Below are 22081 nucleotides of genomic sequence, written 5' to 3'. Positions count from 1 at the left end.
CCTGGAACCCCTCCCGAGTTGTCCCGTTTGTTCCTGCCGCCAACCCGACCACTCACCCAGGGACCTGAACCCCAAGGGGACTGTAGACCTGCTTGCTAAGGGTTATTCCAGAACTTGTTATAAGTTGCTCATAATTAGTTACCAGTTGTATACGAACGCACTACACACACGAGAACCCCCACAGAGGACCTACCCCCCTCAACTTACAACACCTGGGAACAGGGCAGGTATTCGGCTCCACACCGGCCAGCTCTCACCCCTCCCCCCGCTGCCCCTTTGGTAAGGGGTACCACCTATGGGGACTAGTTCACCCACCCTGCACAACCACACTACACACAATAATAGGACAGCAGCACACTGAACAACCCGACCAACAGATCCCTAACACCGATCTAGATTAAGTACCAAGCAATCTCAAACTACACGCACGCACCCACTTCTACAATCCATCCCTGATACACTACAACACACACACTCAAACAATTAAAAATTACAAGACAATCATTGTTATGACTGTTTTAACCACGCAAATGTTTTATGTTGATCAACCACGCTGCAGCTGTTGGGGCGCAGCAGAGTAATATGCTGGTTGTTACCTATAAGATGCACAACAAAAAAAAAGAATTCCAAACAAAAAAAAAATACATAACTCATATAATACAATGTTTAACCTATATGTCCAACATATCCCCAGGTAGCTTGGATCTGAGCACTCAATATGTCCGAAAAGCGCAGTTACATGCGAAAATTTGCGCAATTCAAAGTTTTTAAGATTTGCCCAATTAGATTAATTCAAATGAGGGATATTATATCTTAAAGTATCTAGAGGATCTCACATCAACAACTTGCCTTTGAAAATTATCCAAAATTCAATACAGTTCCTAGTTATCATTGCCAGTTGATTTTTTTTTCGAGATTTTAAAATTTTTCATTATATAACCATAATATACATTCCAAATTACTCATACCTGCTAGTTCTTGTACTATATAATACCAGTTTTCATCTTTACTCTGGTTATATTTTTGACATCTTTACTCTGGGAATTTTGACAAATGACACAACATACTAGCTTCTGCATAGCGTTCCAAGCTAGGTATATTTAGCCCCTCTTTCATACGACTAGAAGAAGTAATCTTATTATTTAGTCTTGGTTTTTTTCCAGCCCAGACAAATTTATTTACAATTATTTTAAATGCTCTAATCCTACTTAAAGGCAGTTTTAATGGAAATCATTCTCAGTAAATATATCTATTTTGGAATAATATATGCTCTAATTACATTTAACCTTCCCAGCCATGATATAAACAAAAATCCTTTCCATTCTTGAAGTTGTCTAATTGTTTCTTCCAAAAGTATAGAATAATTCATTTCAATAATGGTTCCTATGTTTTTGGGTATTATAACGCCCAAATAATTAATTTTGTTGATTCCCCAACAGAATTTAAATTTTTTACTTAAGCTAGATCTTACCATGTCTGTTATTGCTATATCCATAGCCTGCGATTTGTTCGAATTTATTTTATAAATTTGCTACATATGCATATTCTTGAATTTCGAGCATTAACTAGGCCAAAGAATTCTCAGGATCATATAAAGAGAGAAGAATATCGTCAGCATACATGCTGAGTTTTTTTTCCAAATCTCCTACTTTAATACCCTTAATACCGATATTATTCCCAACTCTTGCTGCAAAAGGTTTGAGAGTTAAAATATATAACATTGGTGCCAATGGGCAACCTTGTCGCGTGCCATTCCCTATTTCAAACCATTCTGATCTTATTCCTTGTCCAATTACTCTGGCAGTTGGATTGGTGTATAAGGCCATGAGAGAGCCAATAAAGACCTCTCCGAATCCGAAGTTTCGAAGAACGTCCTCCAAAAAGGTCCAACTGACTCTGTCAAAAGCCTTCTCTGCGTCAAGTGATATAAATAAAGATGGTATTTTGTTAGGACAAACATAAGCTAATAAAGTTATTATTTTTCTTGTATTATCGTTAGATTGTCGATCTTTAACAAATCCAACTTGATCTTTTTGTATAAGAATTTGACATGCATTTTTTTTTAAACGTGCAGCAAGAATAGCAGAATATATCTTTGTATCTGTATTAATCAGGGAGATAGGCCTATAATTTGATAGTTTCACCGTCTCTTTACCTGTTTTTAAAATAGGAAGAATAAATGCCTGAAGCATATCAGAAGAAAGAGAACCAACTTATCTGATCCCATTCAATGTCGTAGTCAAGGATGGACATATGGTATCCACCAAAAACCAGAAAGAAAGAGATCACCCGATACTTCTCCCCAAAAACCCCCAGAATAAATCTGACGAATCGTTTTGCTCCATTCCGGGACCAGAGCACTTTAACTAAAAGGAGGAGAGTGAGTGGAGGAATGGGAGACCAAATTTAGACAATTATGATAACAAGAAAAAATAATTCCTGGGGAAATATACCCCAAATGTTCCACCTAACCCTATTTTTTAATTTATATTGACGTGCAAAAGTTAATTAGAAAAATGAGCCTTAAGAGATTGTTTTATTAAGATTCAAACTTTCTTCTTTTTTACTTGAATCTATTTGATTTATACGTACTCATAATTTCTTTACGTTCAATTAAGAATTTTACCTACAGGTCAAGGGCAATGCCATGTGATGCACAATATGTGGAAAGGACCAGGTTTGCCCCAAGTTATGCTAACATCTTCATGGATTGTTGAGAACATACATCAATTTGGGAAAATAATCCATATGGGTAACCCTAGTGCTCTTGCGTCGATATATCGACGATATCCCTGTCATTTGGAGGGGATCTGATGTACTATTAAAAAAAAAAAATTTCAGTATCTTAATTACAATGTCTTCTCCTTAGTTTTTACATCAGTTTTTAGTCCTAGTTCTATTGATTTTTTAGATCTGACGATTTTCATTGTGGATTCTGAAATCAAAACAAAAGCTTTTTTTAAACCCACAGACACAAATAGCTTGATTGAATCAAGTAGTGGTCACCATCCTAGATGGCTTTCAGGAGTTCCAAAGAGCCAATACACTAGGCTCAGATGGAACTGCACGGATAGAGAAACATATTTAGAACAAGCAGACCACTTAACTAAAAAAATTCTGGAAAAATGGTACAACGAAAAACATCTGGAAATTATAGTTCAGAAAATAGGAAAAGTCAATAGAGGAGACCTCCTTATTGACAAACCCCCCAAAAATCATCCAATCCAAATAACAGATTGGAGTTTTCTTTCAATACTCAATATAATTCCAAGGTCTTTTCCATTAACCGTATTTTAAAGAAGCACTGGCCCGTACTTAAACATGACGAATTTCTAGGACCAGAAATACCGGATATACTGAATGTCATCTACAGAAAGGGGAGGAACTTTTCAACCTATTTAACACCGAGTCTTTTCAGCGATAAAAGTAAGAACGAAAAAAACATTACTAGGAAGGGATTCTATACCTGTGGAAAGTGTAAGGCGTGTCGCTTTCTACCATCATACACCCCTTCATTTTCCAGTACCACCACTAAAAAGCACTTTAAGATTCAGAGGGGGGTTACCTGTTCTTCCATGCATGTTGTGTACCTCCTCACATGTGGATGTGATGCACAATATGTCCTTTACTTTTCTTTTCACATGAACCATCCAACATTGGAACATTGTTGAATCAGCGGGAACCTACACATTGTTGATGAGCCTGAATTATCCAGAACTCTGTGAGTGTAACCTTGAATTCTGGATAACGATGGTTAGGCAGATCCATCGTGGATGTTAGTGTCTATGAGTCTTCAAAGATGCCAGTTCCACGTGGCCACTGCACAAAAGGATTATTCATTAGATGAGAGGCACCTGCATAGAATTACTCTCCTGTCTCGTCCGCCGCTTCGTGCCTAATATCGGATTACCCCGCCAGATCCTCAAGAGACGCCCCGACCCTAGCGTCCTACGTCATCACGTCCCCTGCACCTGTTCAGAAGGGAGGCCTTGTGCACTTTCTCAAGTTCTTCAAGGTGTTTTTTAAGATCTATCATCCTTTTAGTTTTCTTTTTAACAAAGTATAAAGTATATGAAATAAATTTGCCTCATTCTACCGCCAAATGAACTACCCACAGGCATTCAGCGGTAACCCCTGCAGTATTATTTAAAGAGAAATATACTTGTAAAGTAGATTCTATCAAATTCTTAGTACCTATGCTTTGAAAAAGCCAATCCTTAATTCTCCATCTGACAATTTTTTTGTGTGTCGTCGCTAAAGACAGCTGTAGCAAGAGCAGACAATGGTTCTATCATAGGTTCTATCATAGGTTCTATCAAAATAGCTTGCAAGTTATGGAGAAGAGAACGGTTAACAAAGAAATAGTCGATATGGGTATATTTCTCATGGACATGGGAGTAAAACATATATTCTCATAAACCAAGGTCTGATAAACACCAAACAACATAAAAACCGTCTTCCTGCATCACGGATCCAAGCCTCCTACTTCTTTTATGTGCAGCCTCTTTAGCGGCAGAGGATTGGAACCCAGAGGCGTTCAAGATTGGTTCTATAAGTAAACTTAAATCATCACAAAGTACCACCCTACCTATCCCACCCATGGGGATTCTATGTAATGCTCTTTTTAGGGATATAAAAAGATCTTTAGGAGGTAAATAAATATTTAATAAAATAAGTTCTTCACCAGACATAATACAGGAAACTTCAAAATGGGTCTGTACGTGTACCTGCAGATTTGAGTTAAACACTATCGACATTCCACATTTTTTAGAATGACTTAAAGAGTGAACCATAGTAGGAAAATATTAATTCCTAAAATAAGGAGTCATTCATTGTACAAAGTGGGTTTCTTGTATGCATATGATAGAAGCCTTAATTACTTGTGCAGTTTCCCATAACATCTTGCTTTTATGCGGGAAATTTAACCCACATGCATTAATAAATAGAATATTTAAAGTCATAAGAAAAAGTAGCAAAACATAGGAGAGCTTTTCTTACAACTCGAACCATCCTTGGTTCTTCACTATTAGCAGCCTTGATTAGAACTTCAATCACACTTCCACTATTCATGGCTGGCGAGACAAGATAAAAAAGGCATATCAACCAAATTCTATGTCTAACACTCCGCTCTTGGATTAACATATAAGTTAATATGGTTTGCGTTGCATAAAGCCTATCTATATATATATGTTTTTCTCCCAGGAAATATACTCAACAACAACAAAAAAGAAAAAAATTATAAAGCAAATAAAAATAATCATAAACAAAAAATACTAAAACAAATTTTAAAATAACTAATATAAACAAAAACAAACAAACCATAAACTATGTACAACAGTGCTCTAATAGCATTGGTGGGTATTGTATTTAGCCCTTGTATTATGGGCACTTGATTCCCCCCAAAAGAGAAACAATGGAAATTCCACATGTCTCGTAGGGGCAAAAAGGAGATAAAATTTAAGAAAAAAAGGAGAAATAAAATACACGCATTTGCACTTCCATTGCAAAGGATTAAGCCATTTTCCACAGCACCAAACGGAACTTGATAAATTGATCTAATAACAAAAATGCAATAGCCTATGGACCACTTTTATATAGTAAATAGTTATATTGCTGACCGTGCCAGGGTGCAAATTCCCAATATGGGGAAGGTGCATCTTTACACAAACATTTCTTATCACGGGGACCACGGAAAAGTCACAGATAAAAAAACTTGTTGCCCAAAAAGTCGAACATGAGTGAAAATTCACTAAACAGTTAGAAATTTGCACTCATAAACTCAATTAAGCAGTCGCATTTAAGGGGGGCGGGGCCTGACCGCAGAGCCGACCGGTCGACAACTGACAGAGCTCCGGCAAGAATCCGCTTAGGAACCCACTTTTCCCGACACAAGCGTAGACCAAACGGGCTGATTAAGCCAGCAAACAAAGGGGAACACTACGAGGAGCATAATGATACCGCTCCGGCGGCGAACCGAGCATTTTAAGCCAGACCGGCGGCTGAGGCCTACCAGACTGGAGGGAATAGGAGAGGCGGCCGCTCTCCCCCCTCTACGATCGGGGGCCACGATGCGGGGAGATCCTTGTTCCCCCCCCCCGGACCGGCGGGATCATCCTGGTCCACCAACCTAAGGCAAGCACTCACCTCTGGGTCGCCACCTCGAGCCACGCTGCCCAGATGGCCCCACGAGGCATGGCCAAGATGGCCGACGGCAGTGCTCTTAACCAGCAACAGCAGACAGATGAAGCCTGGGCGGAGGCTTTCAGGGCTAGATGGGAAGAAGTCTGCCAGCGCTTCTGGAGCCGAATTGGGGCCAAGCATCCACACCCCACTCAGGAAGCAGCCTCAAAGACAAAGAGTCCCTGTGCACCCCTTCACAAGCACACGGATCACTCGGACGAGGCGCTGCCACCTAAAAAGCTTCCACAGGGCACGAGGACCCGGCGGGTGAGGCGCAGATCGGGCATCACCCGCCCGAAGTTACCACACAAAGGCCAGGCAAAGGCACCCAAGGCACCCGCGAGAAATGCCCACGAACCATCAGCCACTGGGCATGGTCCCAACAGCCTGCAATCAGCAAGGTCCCGCAACCAGAAACGAAGCCCGCAGAAAGCAAACACCTACCGCACAGCCAGCTCAGTTGTAGCAAACCCAAAGGGCAAAAACACTCAGCCACCAGATAAGCATCTAGCCAACACCTGCCCCTCGCCACAGTCAGAACCGGGGATGCCGCAGCAGACCGGAGCTGACACACACGCGGCAGACCACCAGCAGCAGAAGCCTCAACAGGTGATAAGGGGCATGGGCACTCTTACTGAAATCAAGTGGCTCCAACCGAGAATCGGAATTGGGTGAACTCCAGAGACTGAGGTCCCAGAGACTTTACGCATCTAACGCTGAAGACACGGTACTGACCCACGATGAGACTTTCCTAGGGCACCGTCCTAGTATGTGCAGCGCTCATGCTGAATCATATTCCTTGTGTTAACTTTAATTTTGTTAATCTCGTTCTTGCACTAATTTCCTCACTATTCTGGCAGCTGATACACGTAAGATGTTTGTGTGCTTGAGGGGCTTTGGGGGTCTTGGGCTCCTGGTACTTAATAAGCATTATAGCCTGCTTAATTCTTAGCCATATATTTTATTTTATAATCTTGATCACCACTATTAGCACCTACTCACGTTGGACTCAACACCTGTTTAATGTCTCAGGCTCAACATACCTCACGCAAACCAGTACACCAGACACACTAGGCTGGCCTATCTTACTACATATGTTTTCTTACCTTTACAACTTTATCAACAGGCCGAGGACTCTGACCCGCCTAGTTGAATCATCCTGTCGAACGTGTAACCTAGAAATGCTTTGTTTAGCCCGTAATTTACCATGCTTAACAAAAATGTGCAGAATGTTAAACTGCCTTGTACACTGTAAATGTATAATCATCTGCCTGACCAGTGCGTTGCGTATCCTGTTCTGTTCCACATAATCTGCAGTTACTAAGATGTCAGCAACTTTCTTCTATCATAAAAATGTGCTATGACCTTACATGCCATATATATGTAATGTAATACCGATGTTTATGAGACTAGCAATAGCTGTTGTGGCATTGCCATCCTGTTTGTACAACCTATGCACAAATAAAATAAAGAATTTAAAAAAAACAAAAAACAGTCGCATTTAAGCAGCATCTGTAGGAAGAAAAGAAAAAAAGACCATATTTTAATTCACAAAAAAATATATAATATAATACTTTTCCATTTCATAGTGGCCATTAAGTGTTCATAATAGAACTACATATATACAAAGAATTCACAAGATTTCAGCCTTTATGAGAATACTTTGAGTATGATGTGGAGAATGATGCCCACTCTCTGGATATTTTGTTCACTCTCTGAAGTTGGTCCCCCATTTGTTGAGGTATCGAAGGTACCTGAATTTAACATCATTTAAGTAATTTCTTTCTTTCTTGAAGCGATGAGATCACCTTAGTTGCACCATTATGTGAAATTATCAGTTTAACTGGGAACCCCCAACAGTACACAATGTTATTGGTTCTCAAAGTCTGTGTTATAGGTTGATGTTTCCTTTGCTCGTTCATGGTAAAAGCTGAAAAGTCAGAGAACATTTGAATATGAGCATACTTTTCAGCCACTTTGCATTTGGAGCAGCCTGCCTCCATAATTTTTATTTTGTGATAAAAAAAATGAATCCTTGTCAAGACATCCCTAAAAGAATCTCAAGGGGCCTTTCCACTTTTTGGCAACCTCTGGATCCTGTCGATTATGTTCTCAGAGGTTAATATGTCAGGAAGAATGCTGGACAGGTACGGTTTTAAAAAAGTATGCCACCAGGATCGTATCAGGTATGCCTTTGATGTTAATATTATTGCGGCGTGAACGGCCTTTAGATCTGCCAACTTAAATTGGAGACTAGGGTGTTATGGGAATCGGCAATGTCGTCCATCTTAGACTCCATTTTGTCAGTCTGGTCACCTAGGTCATTTATAAATTTAGTAAGCTCACTAGTACGTTGTGCTAGGTCTACATTAAGATCTTTTTTCAACTCTTGCATTAATAGCCTCATTTTGATTGTGAAAGCCTCTAAATCTAGTAGGCCTGCAGTGGTTAGAACAGACCTCTGTTCCTCATCAAGTTGCAAGGGTGATGGCGGGGAGCTAGTTCCATTCTTTGGCTCATGTTTTCAGCTTTCCTGAACCAAAAAAATATAAAGCTTTACTCCCCTTCCCGCTTTTCATTATCTTCTTGCTGCTTTCCTTTCTTCTTTCTCCCTTTTTTCTTTCATTCCTTCCTCTCTTCCTTCCCTTTTCAACCACTATTTCTTTCCTCCCATTTTTTCCTTCCCTTCTTTTGTCCTCTCTCACAATTCACAATATTCAGCAGAGTATTAGAAAAGCGTCGGGGGCGGAGCCTGCGTCTAAACCGGAGCGGACGCCATTAACACCAGCTCCGCAACTTTTCATCACAAAACCCTCAAAATAAGCCAAAAACCCACACTCTGACTCAAAAGAAACTCACCCGAAAGCGCAGAGGACATACCCCGACACGCCATATGCCGTTCTTCCAGGCGGCCAAAACGCCCAGGAAGAAACGAAAAACCGGGGCCTACCTCACCACTCAAAGCCTGGACCTGGCGGCACTGTTTGGCGCCTACACGCAGCCGGCTACGTCGGGGGAGAGGCCGGCACCGCAAGCTACAACACCCGCCGAGATGGGACGTAAGTCACCAAAATCACCCCCACAGACCACATCAGACAGGACGCAGACCTCAGACACTATACCCCAACGGCAGCAACCATCTAAAATGGCGCCGCCGGGGTACAACGGGTCTGCAGAGATCCCGAAAGGCCCCCCACCAACAATGCCACACTCACAGCCCGTCCGGCCACACACTGGGCTCCCCACACCAGCTGCAGGGGAAGGATCTGCTCCGGTCACCCAGCGGGACTTCCAAAACCTGGTGGGAGAAATCAAACACCTACTGGCGTCCAACGTGGCAGCAATACAGGCAGACATACAAAAAGTCACTGACAGAGTGCGAACAGCAGAGGGGGATGTTGCCGACCTAAAACAAGATATGAACTTGGTAAAAGACACTATCCAACACCTGCAGACCATGCAACAAGCACTCTCCCTGCACCAAGCCACACTGGATGACAGGTCCAGGAGGAATCATCTCAAAATAAGGGGCATTCCAGACACAGTGACCCCAGAAGAACTCCCCCACTATGTGCGAAGACTGGTGGCCACCATCCTACCGGCTGCACAAGCCAAAAAAGTCACCTTGGACGGGACATACCGCCTACCCAAGTCCAGCAGAGCCCCAGCATCGGCTGTACAGGATGCCATAGTCCGATTCTCACACTCCCACGACAAAATATCTATCTGGTCAGCACTGCAGGACAGGACCCCACTCATCTTCGAAGGCGCTAGCCTTACCTTCTATCAAGACCTCACGAGGTCCACCCTGCAGTGGCGGAGATCCCTCCAACCTCTTACAAGCCAATTGAGAACAGCTGGCATCAAATACCGCTGGATGTCCCCCAGACTACTGGTGGTAAATCATGAAGGGACCGTACACAAAATCTCGTCGCCGGATGACACCCCGACCTTCCTCAGGGCACTGGGCCTGCCGTCCCAAGTGACGACGGATGAAGGACGGGCAAACACCCGCAGCTGTAACCCCTCCCGAGTGGTCCCTTTCGAACCAGCCGCTAGACCGACCACGCACTTAGGGACCTGAACACCCAGGGAACTGAAAACCTGCTAGCTACATGCTATTCCAGAACTTGTTTTATGTTGCCCACTGTTATTGCTTATATGCTACAGAGTCACACACACGAGAGGCCTCCAGAGAGGTCCCACCACCCCTCGACCCCCAATATGAAGAAACGGGGCCAGCTTTCCCCCCCCCCCCGCCACCCCCTTGGTAAGGGGCAATACCTAAGGAGGGCCAGTTCACACATTAGCAACAACCACTACACACGCGATAGCTCCACAAAGAACAGCCCGACCAGACCCATACTTCACACCACTCCAAATAAAACACCTCACAACTCACTACTACAAGCCACACGCTCACACCTAATCCAATTACCCATCCCAAACACACAACACACATGCTCAAACTGTTTTTTAAAAAATAAGTGCTAAACAACTGTCGTTATGTCTGTTTGATCCACACAAACGTTCTATGTTAGTCAACCCCGCTGCAGCTGTTGGGGCACAGCGGTATGTTATGTTGGATGTTATCCATAATGTGCACAACAAAAATAAAGAATTAAAAAAAAAAAAAAAAAAAAAAAAAAAGAAAAGCGTCATTAGTCTTAGCAGAACATAGGGAATGCCCAACCTTTAGTTAACAATTTAGTTAGCGTCTGTAGTTTCCCTGGTGCATGGCCTTTTAGGATCTGCCTCTAGATGAATTATAATCAGCAGCTCAGCTCACAATATTTGGCAGAATATTAACAGAACATCATTAGTATCAATTAGTATTAGCAGGATACTTGCAAATCCAACTTTTAATTAACGGTTTTAGTTAGTGTCAGCAGATCTTAGCAATTTACAAATATTTTGCAGATGTAGCAAGATGTAACAAGTTGTAGAAAGATGTAGCAAATTATAGCAAGCTGAAGGAAATTGTAGCAAGCTGAAGCAAATTGTAGGAAGTTGTAGCTTACAGAGTAGTTTTCCTAGGCCACCCATATCACTGGATGCATATATCGATACAATGGTGCCCTCATCTTTCTCAGCGTCAGCCAGACCATCTGCATCTACACTTGCTTCAATTTCATGTGAGGCAAGGCTCTCAATGCGCTGGAAATCATTGTAGATGAATGAGATGTAAGAAGGCAGAAGCCCTAAGCAGCAGGCAGCAAGCCAGGAACCGCTAGGGCTGGAGCTGGAAACAGTTTATCAAGCTGGGGAGAGAGAGGAGAAGGGAGCAGAGACTCAAGCTATAGAAGCTGACTTAAGGCATGCCATGTGCCCGCTATTGAGCGTGTGCGCATTTTACATCATGTCACTCCGTCTGTAGCTTTCAGTTTAAATTTTGCCTGTACTTGAATAATCATTCAGTTTTAAGTCCAAAAAAAGACATTTCACTCTGATTGAAATTGCAAGTAAAATGAATGTTTAAATCATTGGCATTGAGTATCATCACAAATGTTTCAATCTGTTCTACATGACCAGATAAAAGTTTGTTTGTGCACTAGCTGTAAAAAAGAATGTCAAAATTAGGAAAGATGTGTATGACTGTGTATTATCTACAGTTGTGCTCAAAAGTTTGCATACCCTTGGAGAATTGGTAAAATATGTACCATTTTTAAAGAAAACATCAATGAGCAGGCAAAACACATTTATTTTATTTCTTATGGGATTTATATTCAACTGTATGTTATAACAGAATGGCACAATCATATAACAAAACATGGCAACAAAGAAAAAAATGAAATGACCCCCATTCAAAAGTTTGCATACCCATAGTTCTTAATCCCTTTAGCATCAATGACAAAGAGCAGTGTTTTGTAATAGTTGTTGATGAGGCCCCTAATTCTTGCAGGTGGTAAAGCTGCCCATTCGTCATGGCAAAATGCCTCCAGGTCATGTATAGTCTTTGGTCGTCTTGCCTGAACCACACGTTTGAGATCTCCCCAGAGTGGCTTGATAATACACCACTGCAGTCAAATGCCAATACTACACACAAACACAGTTCTGCATTCAAACACCAAAGCTGCATGCAAATGCATGCGTGCGGTCAACACTACATACAAACACACCACTGCCTTCAAATGGCAACAGTACATACAAATAAACATCTGCATTCACATACTCCATACAAAAAGGTGTACATTCAAACGCACAAAAATACAATATTTCAAGGATGGAGAAACGGTATATAGATCCCCAGCTAGCGTTGAAGTATCTACATTAATTCTGCCACCGGTGTGTGCCTGTATTTGTTGTTCATGTTACTGTGAATAGGTGTCTATACGTGTGACTGTCTTAATCTGTGGACAAATGCCTCTGCGTGACTGCTGTGTCTATGCGTATTTCTGTGTGATAGTGAGATCTAATTTATCTGTTTTTTTTTTCACATCCAAAACATAAAGTTGCATTAGTATATCCAATATGTGAAGGTGAGCTGCTCTGCCATGCACTCCTAGGCGGGCCCCGTCTGCCCTGTATCCGACATGCCAGTATGTAGCAGACACATGGTCGGTGTAAGCATGCATTGCGGCACTACCAGGAAGTGAGCTGAGATCATGTTGAAACCTAATACGACAACCTATCACGTGTTCACTTCCGGGTGAGTTTTCACTTTCTCTTCTTTTTTCCCTCTGCCTTGAATTACTTCCGGGTCAATGGCACTGGCACCCCTCTCCTCCCCCCGCACTGCAGGGATTCTGGGAGTCAGACATTTTCTCAGTGCTGTGGATTGTATTCTATTAAAGAACGTTGGTAGATGATCTGTAAGGTGAGTACAAATATATTGGTCCAGTTATCGCCTCTCTGGTTTCATGTAGACCACCCCGATATCTGTAATGCCATCTGACCGACTTCCCACCATGTCTGCTACTGCACAATGGGACCATGGGGACTGGGTTTGAGGGGGAGAGGGAGGGGGTGCTAACCAGGGTTTGGGAAGAAAGCACAAAGAGGGTTCCTGGATTGGAATATTGTATATTGATCAGAATAAAATTATCCGGGCCGTGAGTCGTGCGTGCTAATTGGAGGATTAGTATTTCTTTATGTCTGGATGAGTAGGACATACAAGTGGGGCTGTAATATAGATTTATAAAAACACAAAAACATTTCTCATAGATAAGGTATAATCTGTGTAGGTTTAGGAGCTCATTTCCCCCATTTCATAAGATGTGGGTACATGTGACTTTAGGACTGAGTATTGAGCAATATTTCACATAACTCCTGCATGACCGTGCCTGTCTTTAGATAGATTTCGTATTTGCTGTTGAACATACTGTTCTGGAAAGCACTTTACCATATGTCCTACAATTCTAAAACAACCACCTGCTGGCTGAAGAGAGTTGTACATTCACGAACGTGTGTGTAGACTGTAGAGAAGTTTGCCTACATCTTAGATTGTGCCATTTATCTTATTTTGTTGCATTGCCAAACCTTAGTTCAAGTACAATATGCTCGAATACTATGAAATAAGAATACAATATACTAGAATTGAAAATGCATTTTCATTAAAACCATTACATTCTCAATGATCCAGTTAGTTAACATAAGTGGACAGTGTAGGTGTCCAGAAGTTATGGGCAATACAGAATAGATAACTCTCAGTGCCCCATGTAAATTTCAGATGTACAGAAAAATCACCCGATTCAAAAATGTTAAACTCATAGAATTCAAATGTGATTACTTTAATTGACTCGAAAGTATGTACTTTGTACCAGAGAGTGTGGTGCCATTGCTATCCTCATTATTACTTTTGTATTAAGCTTATCCAACTTAAAATTGTTCCACACATTTGTGTGATTAAGGAACAGTGTACTCACTATTACAATGTCATTTAAATAAAGTAGTTATAGTGCCTACAGTAGTTACCCAAATAAATGATTCATTGTGAGCAGTGATACTCTCTGGTAGAATCATAGACGCATCGTGGTAAGCACCACTCATGCTCCTATGGTCCCCACTGCTCTTCTATGAAAAGCATTGGATTGGACCATTAATCTGGAGGCATACCTCAAAGTTGACATCAGGTGCTGGTGAGAAGGTGAGTAATCTTATTTTTTTGTTAATTTCCTTTTAAAAGTGCAAATGGAGGAGCTCTAAATCTAGATAGGAACATTAAGACTGTAGTGTTAGTAATACAGACACTGTAGCCCTTTAATAACAATAACAGAATTTGTTACTTGGTTGCTCCTCCCCTCATATCAGACAGGACTTGAAACAGAACTCTGAAATCAGTATAAATAGAGTTCACTGATCCCTATTAGATAGTCTTTGTGACTAGTACCACATTCACCCTAGCGAGAACATAAAATTACAATACAGTAATAATTAGGTAAAGTAAATTTACAGTAAATGTGATCAACATTATGTTTTCCTGATTAAAGGACCACTCTAGGCACCCAGACCACTTCAGCTTAATGAAGTGGTCTGGGTGCCAGGTCCAGCTAGGGTTAACCCATTTTTTTTTATAAACATAGCAGTTTCAGAGAAACTGCTATGTTTATAAATTGGTTAAGCCTTCCCCCTAATCCTCTAGTGGCTGTCTCATTGACAGCCGCTAGAGGCGCTTGCGTGATTCTCACTGTGAAAATCACAGTGAGAGCATGCAAGCGTCCATAGGAAAGCATTGTAAATGCTTTCCTATGCGACCGGCTGAATGCGCGCGCAGCTCTTGCCGCGCGTGCGCATTCAGCCGACGGGGCGGAGAGGAGGAGGAGAGCTCCCCGCCCAGCGCTGGAAAAAGGTACGTTTTACCCCTTTTCCCCTTTCCAGAGCCGGGCGGGAGGGGGACCCTGAGGGTGAGGGCACTCTAGTGCCAGGAAAACGAGTGCTTTCCTGGCACTAGAGTGGTCCTTTAATCATGGTTAATACATAGGGAATGCATGTGATGGGAAGGAAAGATAACGGAAAGTTCAGAAATATGGTACAAAATATATCACTGAGCTGCACAAGGATAATAAATATTTTCCAATGAGGGAAGACAAAAGTCAACATTTCAAAGTACAAGAATCCTTAAAATATACTCTTATATAGGGCTCAAAATCTCCACTCACCTCTACCCATTGGCAAGTGAATATTTAGCCCTGGGGAGTAGACATTCACTCCTGGTTGATTACACCATGTAACCTCCAGGCTTTCAGTGGTAAGTAACTTTTAAGTAACCTTGGCTAGTAGCATAGGGCTTGAAATTCTAAGCCCTGTTCTAATATACATAGGACTAACCTAAGCCCTATCACAAGCACATAGAGCACCGTGAACCGACTTTCAGCTCTTGATATGGTTAAAAACTTCTGCAATTTATAGGAATTGCTGTCCATCAGAGCTGTCATTCAAATAGCCAGCCCAAAACAAGCATTCAATGTTTTCTTGTGTTCTTTGTGCCTGCACACTACTCTCTGTTTTGCATTATATGAATGTTTTTTGTCAATGATTGACATGTTGGTTTTACATTACAAGAATTGCATTATAAAATGTAACTGATCAGAATTACATAACTAAATCTTTATTTTATTATTATTATTGGCATCTATATAGTGACAACTTACAATAGCTGCTCGTTTGCTCTTGACAAGCCCTGTAACTATATTTCAGGTCAATTGTACTTGGCATAATTGCTGCCTTAATTGTGCTTATCTTACTGACCCAACAGTCCATGGATTGCACAGAATTTTGTGTTTTGAAATATCATTGTTTGTCAGGCTCTCTGGGGAAATGTCCTTGAACTGAATCAATAATTATAGGAATCTGTTGTACTGATTAAATAAGCAGTAGCAGACCTTGTAGTCGCTCTGCTACAATAGCACACTGCCAGCTTCATTGTGTACCCCTTTGTGTTACTTTGTATTTTTATATAACATGCTAGCCCCTCCCATCGCTCTCTGGCAGCCAGTCCACACACACTCCCTGGCTTGGCAGTAGCAGGAAGTGCTTTTCTATCTGCGAACCACTGAACACGTGACGCAATCGTCCTCTCTGAGCGATAACCAGGAAGTGCGACGCATTGCGCACCGGAGGCTCATGGGAAACGGGAAGCAAATATAAACCAACAACAATGCACCGCGGTCTCCCAGGCTCCCCATGCCTGCGTGGCGCGTCGGGGAAATGGGCGGAGCCGAGCGATCAATGAAGCAGCCTGCCTCTTGTGTGCGTTGCTATGGATACCGCCTAAAATAGCCGGGGCCATTTTGCATTGCTGGCTGTCATCTGTAACGGTTTTCTGCAACCTTCAACAATAAACTGCCGTGATAAGAGAGCAGCAAATCCCCAATTCATTGCACAGAATGGCAGTGACCTAATGTACAGTGTGGTGCTGTGTAGGCAGGAGGTTGTGTACATTATTATTATTATTACTGGTATTTATATAGTGCCAGCTTATTCCACAGCGCCTTCATGAAACTGCCCCAAAATAGCTCTCAAGTCGGGTATCAGTGCTTTATAATTCCTCACTGAATACGTAGTATGTGCAGGCTGCGCTTCACGCTCGATAATGTGGCATTTTGCTGGTTTAATCACCTTAATCTTCAAGTCAGGATATGACACAGATTTTAAAAGAGCTGACCCTCGGGGCATCTGGAGGATTGGTCATAAGTAATTGGTGTAGGAACCAAAGAGTAAACCGTCTGGAAGTGGAATATGTGTTTTTTAATGGAAGACTGTGTACTACGTTAATTGTGGCGTATTTCTGTAATGAGGTCCATAGGGCCAGCAACCCTGGTAGATGTCCGTAACACTCAGCAGTGCAGTGTATATGTGGATAACCTGTAGTTATGAAAGTTTGCCATGGTTGGAGAGCAGAAAGACCTCCTGTGGGAGGGCCCTTCTGCTCTCCTTGGCAATCAGTTCTTCTGTGCTGAATAATTGATTGACAGGGGAGAGAAACCTATTTCTAAATATTTGTATTTCTCCCAATCTATATATTTGATTGCACAATGTATAGATGACATTGCACGATTTTTTAAAACGTAGTTGGAGTAGGAGAGGGGATGAAAGCTTTCATTAAAAAGAATAAATATATTTTTTAATGTACTAGGAGCCAGCTCAGTGACAACACATGTAGTATAAGAAGTCAAAGACATTGGTTGTCTGGAAAGAAAACAAACCAACTTTCATTGGAATGTACAAAAATAAGTCACAGAGGACTTAGACTTAAAGAGACACTATAGTCACCAGGACAACTACAGCCTATTAACATCTTTAGTGGCAGTCACTGGCGTGAGACACTGAACGCCTCTCATAGAGATACATTGATTTGATGCATCTCTATGAGGAGATGCTGATTGTGCACAATAGCCTCCCAGTGCTTTCCTATGTGAAAGCATTGGATTGGTTGAGATCACCAGCCATGGCATAACTGGCTTGGGAGAAAAGGGGAGTTATTTCACCTTTTCAGAGCGATCTAAGGGGGGGGGGGAGGGGGCTGGGGGAACCAAACAGCCGGTCAGGAAAACATGTTTGTATTCCTGACACTATAGTATTCCTTTTAATAAAACTGCTTTGCAGAAAGAAACACAATATAAACATACTGTTTCACTAAGAGTATATGCTAATAACAGGGAATCAGTGTAAACAGTGTAAAAAAAAATGGATCTACTACATTCTCTGCAAAAAGAGAGACTCTAGTAGTAACTTTACTAGTTAGCAAAGACCCTCACCTTAATTGCTTCCTCAAGAAACTTTGGCAGCCTGACATATTGCATACTTTTTTTTGTTGGCATAGCTAGACATGGTGCATACTTTCTTTGTCGGTTATCTTGAATTTCTTCTGAATAATTAATCTCCACATTCAAAGAAAGTTTGTAAAAGTTAGCCTGAGAAAACTGTGTAAAACTAGTGTCTTTTTTCCAAGACATATTTTTGTTTTTTCTTTGGCTTGTCATCAGAAAAGGTAAGATGCATTGCTTTAAATCTTCCAGAAATTTTCAGAGAACACAGGCTTTTAAATAGGAACTGTCACTTCTTAAGAAGTTACACAAGTGAACAGTGAAATCCATCTATAACTTTTGTTAATCATGAGAGGTTCCATTTCTTTTAAAGGGTTGCAAACGGTTGTCTCAATTAAAGCGGCACTGTCACTGTCTGGGCACCTTGCAGTATTTGCAAAAAACCCAGATGGTAACTGAGACGGAGCTTCTTGTACCCTGGCTAGGTACCTCCGCCAAGCTTGCTTCCTAGCAGCCACAGGGGCAAACCTGGAACGCTTGTGCCCCAGTCTCTACAGCTTTACTGGGGATTTTCTGGAGCTTTGGATCAGGATACAGTGATGTAGATGTATAGCAGTTTCACCCAAACACTAGCCGAGACTTGGTAAAGGGTGAAGTAGAACTAACTTTAATGAACCACAGCGCGCGCGCACACACACACACACATCACCCCCACCCCCCGGTGTCTAGGACAGAATTAGATTACGACTCCATAATTGAATTGCCTACCTGACACCAAGACACATTGCACAGTAGCTACTATGCAAAAACATAAACTAATTACCTTCCGTTCTGTTTTACCTTTGTACAATAAGTCACCAATGACATAGTAAAAATAACTTAGTTCAGGAAACAAAATGGATCTGTGAAACAATGGGACAACGCCCTTATGGGAAAACAATGCGGAAAGGGGGGAGTAGAATATTTTACAAAGAAACACATTATACACACCCTTTACCTATAATGGGCACAAGGCGGCAAAAGTATTAAAGGGATTCTATAGTCACCCAGACCACTTCAGCTCAATGAAGTGGTCTGGGTGCCAGCTCCCCCAGGTTTTAACTCTTCAGATGTAAACATAGCAGTTTCAGAGAACTGCTATGTTTACATTGCAGGTTTGATCCAACCTCTGGTGGCTGTCTTCCTGACAGCCGCTAGAGGCGCTTCTGCGACGCTGGATGTGAAATTTGCATCCAGCATGCAGAATGTCCATAGGAAAGCATTGAGAAATGCTTTCCTATGGACTGTTTGAATGCGCTCGCGGCTCTTGCCACGCATGTGCATTCTGCTCCACTTGGGAGCTGACGTTGGCGGGGGAGGAGAGGTCATCAGCGTTGAGGGAGCCCGGCGTTGGATAAAGGTAAGTAGCTGAAGGGCTTGAGCCCCAGGGGAGGGGGGCCCTGAGGGTGGGGGGGGGGGTCCTAAGGATGCTATAGTGTCAGGAAAATGAGTTTGTTTTCCTGACACTATAGTGATCCTTTAAAAGCAATCAGAGAGGAAAACAAAATCAATGTTTCTTTTTCAGTGTTTGCACTGGCCTTATCTTTTCACAACTGAATTATAATGTGAAATGCAAAACTTGTAAAATATATATATATATATATATATATCTCTATAAAAAAACAAACAAAAAAAAAACGATTAGCACAAGTTATGTGCTTTTTTTTCTATAATTGTGAATTCAATGGTGTAAATTTTAGAGAAGTGAAAGTTCCCCTTTAAGTCCGTTATGGATGCAACCACCAATGCATTTTGTAACCAATTCATGTCACAGACCAAGTAGTAAAGGAACACTGTAAGCACCTAAAGCACTTTAGCTTGTTTTTTTCTTCTTTTATTTAAATACATTTTTCAGAAAGCGCAGATTTCAATAGAAATTTACACTTTTATAAACTAAAGGACCACTATAGGCATCCAGACCACTTCAGCTCATTGATGTGGTCTGGGTGCCAGGTCCATCTAGGGTTAACCCTGCAGCTGTAAACATAAGTTTCAGAGAAACTGCTATGTTTACATTTGGGGTAATTTAGCCTCTAGTGGCTGTCTCACTGACAGCCGCTAGAGGCGCTTCTCACTGTAAAAAATCACAGTGAGAAGACACTGACGTCCATAGGAAAGCATTGGGAAATGCTTTCCTATGGACAGTTTGAATGCTCGCGCAGCTCTTGCCACGCATGCGCATTCAGCGCTGACGTCGGGAGGAGAGTTCCCCAGCGCCGAGGGAGCCCGGCGTTGGAGAATGGTAAGTGTTTAACCCCTCAGCCCCCTTGAGCCCAGCGGGAGTGGGACCCTGAGGGTGGGGGGAAGCTAAAGACCCTATAGTGCCAGGAAAACTAGTTTGTTTTCCTGGCACTAGAGTGGTCCTTTAACCTTGTTACACCCCAGCTGTCAATCAGACAATTAGTTCTGTTGCTTCCTGGTTTGTTTAGCTCAGTAGCATTAAACTCAAGAGGCAGCAATTGCCCAGAGCACGTGGCTTGCAAATACTTTTTATTGTATTTAAGCAGTGAAATGTCCCTTTAAACACTCTTTAAAATACTTTACTTAAGACACAAGTTGGTCTTTGGAGCTATCAGTAAATAATGAAGATGATAAAGTATAAAAATATCAGATCTTTGGTCAATTCACATTCTGGTCATGTTTATTTCATTACCTTTTGTGTCTTTGATGGAAAAAAAAAGTTAGTGTATGTAGTTTTACTAATAACTATAATTACAGAATGCAGTGTTTTAAAATTAGCATTATGCAAGTAATTTTTTATTTTTCTCTGTCCATTAGTATTACATCATATGTATGAGTCTCAAAATGGCAGTTTATAGAAGATTAGAAAACCCTGCTTATATATAACTGTGGTTCCTAAATCATCAGCCATACGCCTAATATGCCAGAATCACCAGACTGTGATAGGTAAGTAAGCACACTTTAATTTCTATCTCCAGAATTTCATATTTCTCTAAATAGAAAGTTTGAATCTTACCACAGATGATCATTCTAACATCCCATATTTAAAAGCGGATGCATTCTTTTTAATTAGCGAAGTGGAAAAAACAGTACCTTTTTTTTATGTGTATATATCCTCCTGCTTTTGCACTCTAGTATTGATAAATGTCAAAGCTCAGCATTTCCTAAAGACATTCATATTGAGCCAGTTTGCCTTTTAAATAGCCGATTAGAGCAGTGGTAATGTCACTGCCTTAGAACTGGTAAACTCTGTTTCAAAACCCAATCAGACCACTTGCTAGTAAGTGTCTTTGGCAAAACACCTAATGATATATATCCAACTACCTGAAATCCTCATAGATTATATGCTCTTTTGAGAATGGCCTTCAAATATCCCCATTCTATAATTGTGTGCTATATAAGTAATAATAATAATATAGAAAACTTATATTTTAGTTTATCTATAGTAGAAATTCTGGATATCTTTTAAAGGGACACTATAAGGTCAGGAACACAAACACATATTCCTCACCCTATAGTGTTAAAACACCATATATCCCCTCCCCATAGCTTGAAGGGAATGGTTATACTCCTTAGAACAAATACAATAAGCTGTAGTTGTTCTGGCGACAAGAGTGTCCCTTTAAAAAAAAAAAAAAAAAAATACTAATCCTAAATTCACACACATAGTGCCCTTGTAAGCAAAAAAATTAATAATTTTGGTAATTCTGTGGAAAGTGCAACACATACAATTCTTTTACTACATTTCTGTTGAACCTTAAATATATATGCACTTAAAATAAAAAAAATCATGTTCAGCTAATATGTTGCCTACTTATTGCGAATGTGTTTTTTGGGTTTTTTTTTTATGCTTTTCTTTTTCTGTAGTTTCAAAACGTTAACTATGTATTCCATTTTTAATGCATATAATTTGCCTGTTTTACAAAGCTTACATGTTGATTTTTCTTTGTTTTGTAGGCTCCAGCTGCATGAACAAGGTAGGATAACTGTTATTTTGTTCATTTAAAGGGACACTACATTTGCTGGGTTGGATTTTATATCTATCTTCTTTTTTCATTTTCATTTTTTCCTCTGGAATAATTTGTTTTGCTCCTGAAATGCAGTGTTATATTACCAAAAATACTGTTGAAAGTCTGCCATATACATACACCTTTGGTCAGACAGTATTTGGAAACTGACAGTTAGTCTCTATAGTC

The 22081-nt window shown here is 41.1% G+C and overlaps 1 protein-coding gene across 1 annotated transcript in view; it reads left to right on the top strand.

Moving 5' to 3' along the window:
• Positions 1–12918: 12918 nt before the first annotated feature.
• TASOR2 (transcription activation suppressor family member 2) overlaps positions 12919–22081 on the top strand; it is a 69668-nt gene continuing 60505 nt past the window's right edge. The window contains exons 1-3 of the mRNA XM_063448290.1: positions 12919–12997; positions 20703–20831; positions 21843–21862. Coding sequence (XP_063304360.1) covers positions 20806–20831; positions 21843–21862 — 46 coding nt within the window. The 5' untranslated portion in view covers positions 12919–12997; positions 20703–20805. The remainder of the gene's footprint in view (positions 12998–20702; positions 20832–21842; positions 21863–22081) is intronic.

This window comes from Pelobates fuscus, chromosome 3, assembly GCF_036172605.1.
Source record: "Pelobates fuscus isolate aPelFus1 chromosome 3, aPelFus1.pri, whole genome shotgun sequence".
Taxonomy (NCBI): Eukaryota; Metazoa; Chordata; class Amphibia; order Anura; family Pelobatidae; genus Pelobates; species Pelobates fuscus.
Note: the sequence above shows the minus strand (reverse complement) of the source record. Positions and strands in the feature narration are given on the sequence as shown.